The 8998-nt window shown below is 41.8% G+C and overlaps 1 protein-coding gene and 1 non-coding gene across 2 annotated transcripts in view; one reads left to right on the forward strand and one right to left on the reverse strand.

The window, feature by feature from the left end:
* The first annotated feature begins 545 nt into the window (after positions 1-545).
* Positions 546-735, forward strand: LOC142255528 (U2 spliceosomal RNA). The gene has a single exon (XR_012727452.1). It is a non-coding gene; the product is annotated as a U2 spliceosomal RNA (small nuclear RNA).
* Positions 736-4132: 3397 nt separating this feature from the next.
* Positions 4133-8998, reverse strand: part of ANKRD11 (ankyrin repeat domain containing 11) — a 240009-nt gene continuing 235143 nt past the window's right edge. The window contains exon 13 of the mRNA XM_075325946.1: positions 4133-6759. Within this exon, the coding sequence (XP_075182061.1) occupies positions 6574-6759 (186 nt within the window). The 3' untranslated portion in view covers positions 4133-6573. The remainder of the gene's footprint in view (positions 6760-8998) is intronic.

Below are 8998 nucleotides of genomic sequence, written 5' to 3' on the forward strand. Positions count from 1 at the left end.
GCAGGCACCCACCCCGGCAGACGGGCCGCAAGCACACACGCCGGCAGACGGGCCGCAAGCACACACGCCGGCAGACGGGCCGCAAGCACACACGCCGGCAGACGGGCCGCAAGCACACACGCCGGCAGACGGGCCGCAAGCACACACGCCGGCAGACGGGCCGCAAGCACACACGCCGGCAAATGACTGCTAGAGTCTCCAATGTGATTGTCCTGATGACACAGATAAAAGGAAATTGCATAAGCAGAGTTTAAGATTTAACATATTACTCCAATCATACACAACTTTTTCCAGTCACTGCAATTATTTTTTTATTTTAGACTGTTTACTTACCAGCTGTAACAAAAATATTTTTGCAATTCTGCATGCTTTTCAATCTTGTTGCGATAAGTAATATCTCAGAAACTAGAGTCAGTCTAGCAAAACGTAAAATCACATTTTTAATCAGCACCATAAACAAAAAAAAAACAAAACAAAAAACATTAACATCATTCACCCCAACAATCACTGTATGCTAATCCGGATAGTCACAGCCCAAAAATAAAATAACTTCTTGGCCTTTTGGCTAAGATCCGTAGTATCTGGTCTTGTCAGTTTAATATCTGATACATCCCCTATCTGGGGACCATATATTAAATGGATTTTTAGAACAGGGAGAGATGGAAGAAGAGCTCGCTCTGACCACCCCATGCATTGACCTGGTATTGCAATACCTCCAGGACTGGTGTACCCAAAAACAACAACAAAAAACACACAAGAAGACATTTAACTCATGTCTGCTTTACATTAGAACCATCTGTAAAATGTTCCTTTATTTCATTAGGATGTTCGAAGCCTTAAAATTGTAGCACTCATTTTTCAAGTTAATTTACAAAACTTCTTTTCAGGAATGAATGCAACATGGCATGACGGCAACATTTAGGTGGTAAAAATAACATTCTTTCCCAACATCTAAACAGGTCATTATAGCCATCAGACTCTACAGCCTTTATTTGGCCATGAATTGTAACGGCGGCCATCAGTACCATACAACCATGATCCCTGGGTGCCAATAGGGTTTAAGATGCCCTTAACCATCTAGGTGCCATAGTAACTATGAACAGCAGCATCTAAAGGGGTTAAACAGCCTTGGTCGGTATCAACATTGATCGTGACTGATGCAGCAGGGTGTCCGCCATAGTGTACAGCAGACAGCTGCTATATTTTTCACCAGACGAGGGATGCTGATCAGTTATATTTCAGGTCACTTAAGTCGTATTGGTGGTGACCAAGGGGTTAAATGTTTTTAGGAGGTTAATAGATCAAATAAAAGTCAAACGAGTCACCGACGAATGCGATGACTAGACACGTAGAGCTGTAACAAGAGACCCGTGGTGGTGTGGGTGCAGATTACTCTTCATTTTAGGGACACCCTATATGTTGGATATTTGTTCCTTAGTCATTTCTTGATTAACCATCAGGATCTCTATAATTTAGTGCACTTCATATATATGGCATTATATTCTAGGTAATAAATAAAAAAAAATTTTTTTTTCCTTTGTTAGTAAGTTCTTCATTGTTGTGATCGTTCAGTGAATTGATGATTGCAAAAGCAGCTTACGGGGTGGAGAATCCCCCACACTTCTCAATTACAAAGCAACCCTTATACCATTACACCTAAGGTAAACACTTCATAAGCCGGACTTTGCTAAGTACATGTAATATTTTCAGTAGGTAAATCAAGCAGGTTTTTCCTGCATGGATGGGTCTGTGTAAAGTGCAGGTATCAGCCAGCCCTAAATTAAAGTGAACCATCAATTAAGAGACAATTAAAGCGCAATAAATTTCCCTTAAAAAAGGATAGCAGGTTTTACCTCTACAAACCGGCAGCCGTCCAAGCTGGAATATCTGTGCACCAAAACCGTATGCTGCTGTACCGTCAGATGACCGAGGAGATGAGCAGAATTGGGGACCCATTGTAGGTCATGGAATGTTTTTCGATTCGGGCCAGTATTTGTAGATCACACTGTAATCCAAAGGGCCGTGGTTACAGAGTATTTAATTCTGCAGTGAAAACTCCCAGTTTTGCAATCGTGAAATAACAGAACTTTGTTACAAGAGTCAAGAGTGACTAGAGGTTTTCGGTATAAGGGAAATGTTTTGGGGTTCACTATTCATGTATTTGTACAGGTTACTATAAAGGAACTGCAACAACACCAAATTTACCGGGCAAAGACGAATGCAAAAATTCATATTACGCCTCTAAGAAGTATATTCTGGCTCTATAGCTTATTCAGAGAGTGCCATATAGAAAAAGAAGAGGGTCACTGGTTACATTTTCATGAAAAAACACGGAAGGAAATGTTATTATCAGATGCAAAGAATAACTGTGTTCGTACAATTGAGAGAGGTCTGAAATTTTGATTGCCAAAACTGAAGGATTTAAAGAGCCCCCCCATTGATTGCAACGGTCCCATGTGAGTGTCAAATCGTTGGCTGAGTGCGGCTCTCTTCAAAAACTGGATAAGCTAAACAAACAAAAAAAATCCAAGTGGAAAAAAAAAAAAAAAAAAAAAAAAAAAAAAAGCAAAACCCAAAGAAAAAAACCCCCAAAAGTAAAAAACAAAAGCAGAAAAAAAAACAAAAAAAAAAGAACAAAAAAAAACAAAGAAAACTACAAGATCAAAAAAAGAACAAAAAATGAGAGAACAAAAAAAAAAAAATAAAACAAAGAATATACAAGCAAACCAAAAAAAACAAGTAAAACAAAAAACAAAAAAAACCACTAAAACAAAAATGAACACCCCCAAAAAAAAGACTAACAAAACCCACCCAAAACAAAACCAACTAAACAAAAGGAAAAGTCAAGACACCCTCCCTCCCCAATTAAAACTTCAGACACTATGTGAAAAGTTGTGAATGTGTATTCAAGCGGAGCTTTAAAAACAAAAACAAAAAAAAAACAAAAAAAAAACACAAACAAAAATACATGCATTTCCAATACTATTCTTGCTCATATGTAATTTCCAGATATATCATGGAAGCAACTGATAAATGAAACAAAAGACTTAGGTTTTTTTTTTTTTGTTTAATTTATTTATGAACATTATCTCTGAGGGACAAGAGTAATTCTGGCCTTCGTTCTGTACATGCAATTGTAGAAAATAACATTTTTTCTTTTTAATTTTTCTTTTACTGTGTTGTATTCTGCAGGAAGTTGTATACAGCTGAATGATTGAACCGCAAAAAAAGGGCAGCGCAGTGCAAAGGCAGCACCAGCACTGCCAAAACAATATGTACACAAAACAAGTGGAAAATAGAAGAGAATTTAAAAAAAAAAAAAATTACATTGTTACATATATCAAGAACGCAATTCTGGCTGCTGTATCAATCCACACACTGTACGGACGTGAATTGTAACAAAGGGTGTGGAGCGACCTGCTAGCTCGATATAATATATACACTTATGTACAATGTCTCGTAGAAACCATTACAGGAGGGAAATTTACAATCTGCTGAGACATGAATCAAACATACCACAGGTGAGAGAAGAATAAATAATAGTTGCTACTTTACTTTTTGATTGTGGAAGAGACTCGTGCCCTGGAATCGGAAAAGGTTAATTTGAAAATTGGGAAAAAAAATTATTTCCAATACGTAGATTTAAAATAAAAAGTCTGAAGCTGCAAATAAAAATTAAAAAATCCAAAACTTGTGAAGACGGATATTGGGAAAGAAGAGGGTAGCAAGAGATACTCATCAGCACATTGAAGCGGCTCCGTCTGCAGGAAGATACTGGGTGCGACTTGTTTTTAATACGATAGTGATGTTTTAGTCGGATTTTTACAGAATCTTTGAAAGAACATTTTTTTTTTAATCCAATTTTACTTGCTAGAAAGAACCCAAGTCGGATCACAGGTCCTCAGATTCCTCAATTTAGGGCCCACGTCAGACGTCCGTATTTCACAGCCCGGCGATGAAATGTCCCACAGCCGGTGTGATATACAGACGCTTCAATTCGGCATTTCTTATGTAGACCTGCCATTTCCCCATCAAGATTAGGCAATATGTAAAAGACAAATTTTTGGCACGGGCCACATCCGTACCCAATATACCAGACTGTCGAGAGAACCCTTTAGGTTTCATATTGATGTAAAAAAAAAAAAAAAAACCAACAACAAAAAACCCTCTAAAATGTAGATGTTTTTGTTTTAAGTTTTAGACGTACTTTATGAGATTAGTAGTTGCTACACTCCGTGCGCTGAAGCCCCCCCTAAATAGTTTTACCTCCCCATAAAAGGATTATATCATTATTTTTCTTTAATGGCTTCCACTACAGTTGCTACAGATTATGAACATTTTTTTTTCCTGGTAAAGACCTTTAGTCATTAGACTTTTTTTTGTCATTTGTGCAATGGACTTTTGGAAATAAAACTTCTTATAACCTGCTCCCCCCAAAAAAAATGCAAATGAAAAATATTTGGAGGTCTACGTGCCACTAACTACAGGAGCAGGGAATAAACAAATATCCCCGGCTTTAGCATGCCTACTGATACCAGCTCAGCCAGCAGGAAAGCCGCGATTAGTCTTCCTTTTTGGGGGTGGTGGTCATAGTGTGGACCTGTACCTGCCAGTTGCGGGGGTCAAATAAGAGGAAAGTCTTGGGGGGAGAAATCACTAAATCATTTTACTATTGTTTGCATTAATCTCATAGTCTTGATAGGTCTTCAGAACAAGCAGCGTCACGAGGTTATTTGTATAAATGGCATGGTGAGCTCTCGGCTAAGAAAAGGTGAAGCCCAAACTGACAAGACGGAGGTGGGAATGTCCATGCCGAGGCCAATGGATATTGACATCCAAGAGTAAATCGTGTGCATCTGTCTCACGAAAAGCCAGATCTGTATTCAGGGAGTTTGTGCTATTCCGATTAGACGGCCGGTCCCAAGACCCCATCTGGGTAAAAGCCTGAAGCAAACACCCCCTCCGGGTAGAGCTTGTAGAAAAAGCTCTATTAGAACTACATGTGCGATCACAAACGTGCTAAAAGCAGACCTTACGAATCATACTAACCAGCCGCAGCTTAGATATCACACCTATGAGTACAAAAAAAAACCCCAAAACTGATCCACCGGATCACTAAGACATACAACCGAGCATCGAACGGTTCACTGCTTGTGTTGTACCCGAGCCCCTTCTTGCCGGATTATGTACGGACTTTAAAAAAAAAAAAAAAAAAAAACACTACAAAAAATATATATATGGGGACAAAAAAAAAAATAAAAAAAAAATATATACTGAACAGGATTCTTCTTTTTTTGGCCCATCTGTCGCCCACACTCCCAGAACCCGTCTCATCAGAGAAGTGCTGCCTAGGGTGAACTATATTACAAAGTTGTTTTTTTGTTTGTTTTTTTTTTTTTCTTTTTAAAGTCATTTATTTCTTTACACAAAACTGAAAGTGATGTTACAGTACATAAGTTATTTACAACTGTGCAGTAATGTGTTTGCAAAATAATTTATCTAGAAGGCAGCAAAGTACATAGGGTAATGTGTATAAAAACTGTACATAATTTACCAGATTTTTTTTTTTTTAGATTTTTCTCTTTTTTTCGCGTTTTTTCATACATTATAGGAGTATTGGCTCTGTAGTGTTTCAAGTTAACTTTCTCCAACAAGAGAAACAAAATGCCCAAAAGGTTAAAAGATTTTTGTTAAGAAGGGAGAAAAGGAGGGAAAAGAAAGTGACACAAATCGAGCGATGTCTCTTAAAAATGAAATTTGGGGTGGGGATCTCCGATGCTTGGCGTGGTTGGACGCAAAGCATAGACTGGGATTGGGGTACGTTTTGGAATCCTAAACCAGTAAGAATCACATGCAGAATCTGCAAAATAAACCAAATTTAAATAAAAATACAAATTTAAAAGGAACAGACCGTCCCCACTTTGCATCGGCGGCCTGGCAATTTAACGGCTGACGTGAGGTAGTCAGCGGCTGAAGGCGATTATTTCTCGTCACATTGACAAGATGGAACGAAACGTAAAAGGGCGCGCGCGGGGGGGTGGGGGGGGGGGGGTGTAGTCAAATGAAAGTCTTTTCTTTAAAGTTTTTGAACAACCAGATCTGAAAAAAAAAATTATAAAAAAAAAAAAAATAGCCATGGTGATCGGGTGCACCTTCCTTCCACTGGCTCTTCTCTGCGACGTCTCTGAAGCACAATGGAGCAGATCGCAGCCGTGTGTGTGACGGCGACACACGGGGTATCCTTTGATCTCCTTGCTCCCCCTCCCCGTCACTCCGCCTGTGCATGCTCCTTCCACACGGTAGCTTACTCCGCCTGCTACCTGGAGGACTGGTGGGCTTAAGCTGTGAAGAAAGTGCAATTCCTCTAAAAGGTTTCTTTTTTTTTTCTCGTTTTTTTTTCCGTATTAGTTTTATCAAAATGCTTCCTCCTCTCATAAAGCAGCGGATTCATCAGCAAGCGAAAAAGATGCAAGTGAAGTCTGAGCTCTTCTAAGCCAAGGGGGCCGGCCCTTGCCACTTACGAGTTAAGAAAAAAAAAAAATTAATAAAATAAAACCTCAGGAGTCCGCCTTGTCATGCTGGCAAGAGCACAAAGTCGTCGTTAACGTCCACCATTGGCACATAGAAAGAGGGAACTTCATTGACGCACAGGGCCTTGTGGCTGGTTGGGTCCAACTCCTGCATCTTTAATTGCCATTCCATCCTCTGCACCGCATTCAAGGCTGCCGCTTCATGCTGCTGTCTCATTAATACACATGTCTTCAAGAAAAAACAAAAACAGCTCTGATCAACAAGGCAGAACGAGTTTATCGATCGCTCACATTCACTTCAATCTGGGGATCTCCTATGGTGGGAGAGCCGGACGACTAAATAGTTGAGCAAAAAGATTTGCAGCAACCTGGTTCAGTGGCCAAGTTGTTAGTCCATGCCACGGGGCAGAAGCCCGGCCTGCAATCTTCCTACCTGCATCTCCTCCGATCAGTAGGTCCAGCACGATGCCATGGTTGTACCGACAGAAGGAGATTCTCAGGGCTCAGATTCTTAACATGGCTACTGAACAATACTCCTGAATTATATTTTTGTTTTTTGCTTAAAGGGAACCGGTCATCAGATTTTGGCCAAGACTAGCATCTTAAGAATCACCTTATGCCCGGACCTCCCTGCAGGCCCCACAAATACCTTTATAAAATCCCCCACCATGTATGTAAATCCTTGAGTGCGGTCCCATTGGCGATTTATTTTGCCGTTCTCGTCCCACTTTTCGGCGCTGATCTCGGCCTCTTGATGATCAACATGGATAACACTTCCGGCACCATCCATGTTGCTGGGCAAATTCTCGTACCTGTACAGACACATTTCCACTTTGCGCAGGCGCACTTTGCTCCGCCCTATGGTGGTCAGAGCCGAAAATATAAGTGCGAACTATGGCACAGGGCCTGTGCGAACTGGCAAGGTCTCTGCGCAGGTACAAGATTTTGCCTGGTTATGTGGTGAGGTCATGCACAACACTGGGCAAATCTCGCGCCTGCACAGATAACTCGCTGGTTTGCACAGGCGCACTTATGTTTTTGGGTTTGCCCGCTTGTGCAAGGCAGAAATGTGTCTGCATAAGCGCGAAATTTTGCCTGGCTACGTGGATGGCGCTGGAGGAGTCACCCACGTCAATCAAAGAAGGCTGTGATCAGCGCCGAAAGGAGGGACAGCAGCTGTGAAATAGGACGCTAATTGGACTGGACCGATGAATTTACCGTATTTTTCTCTTTATAAGACGCACCTGATTATAAGACGCACCCCCAAATTTGGTGAAGGAATAGAGAATTTTTTAATAAATGGGGTTTTTCTTATAATGCCAGTGTCCGTCTGACAAATCATATAGGGTATATGTCCCTCATAGCCCCCCCCATCCTAAAATTAGCCCTCTGAATCTGGATATGGCCCATGTGGCTGGCACACGGCCCCATGTGGCTGGCACACGGCCCCATGTGGCTGGCACACGGCCCCATGTGGCTGGCACACGGCCCCATGTGGCTGGCACACGGCCCCATGTGGCTGGCACACGGCCCCATGTGGCTGGCACACGGCCCACTACTGCTGGCACACGGCCCACTATTGCTGGCACACGGCCCACTATTGCTGGCACACGGCCCCATGTGGCTGCACACGGCCCACTATTGCTGGCACATGGCCCCATGTGGCGGCACACGGCCCCATGTGGCTGCACATGGCCCACTACTGCTGGCACACGGCCCCATGTGGCGGCACATGGCCCACTATTACTGGCACATGGCCCCATGTGGCGGCACACGGCCCACTATTGCTGGCACACAGCTCCCTGTGTTATATATCGCCCCATGCTGCTGCTTTTAGTAAAATAAACTTTCCTTACCTTCTCCAGCATTGTCCTGTCTGTGTCCCCCTCCTCGGGGTTGAGCTCCGGCCTCCTGCATTTCCTGGTTCTCGGCCGGTCATGTGATCGGCACAGCAGAGTGAAAACTCTTGTGCCTTATCACAGCAGCAGGAGGGAGGCCGGGCAGACATGCTGGAGGAGGTGAGTAAAAAGTTTATTATTTTACTGTTTGCAGCAGCATGGGGGCCATAGATAACACGGGGGAGGGGGCATGTGCAATCAAAGAAGGGCGCAGGCAGATATAATATACACTGCTGCCCCAGCCCATCGCCGCGGTGCACTTTCAGCACCATGGTGGTGGACAGCGGCTGTGCATATTATATGAGCGGGAGCAGGAGATCAAACGCTGCTGCTCCCAGCTTTCACAAGTCCTCCAGCAGAGCTCCAGAGCTGCCCGCACCTCCCCTGGACTCTGTAGTGTGTATATTAATATATATATATATATATATATATATATATATATATATATATATATATATATATATATATATATATATATATATATATATATATATATATATATATATATATATATATATATATATATATATATATACATATATATACATATATATACATATATATACATAT

Source organism: Anomaloglossus baeobatrachus, chromosome 10, assembly GCF_048569485.1.
Source record: "Anomaloglossus baeobatrachus isolate aAnoBae1 chromosome 10, aAnoBae1.hap1, whole genome shotgun sequence".
Lineage (NCBI taxonomy): Eukaryota > Metazoa > Chordata > Amphibia > Anura > Aromobatidae > Anomaloglossus > Anomaloglossus baeobatrachus.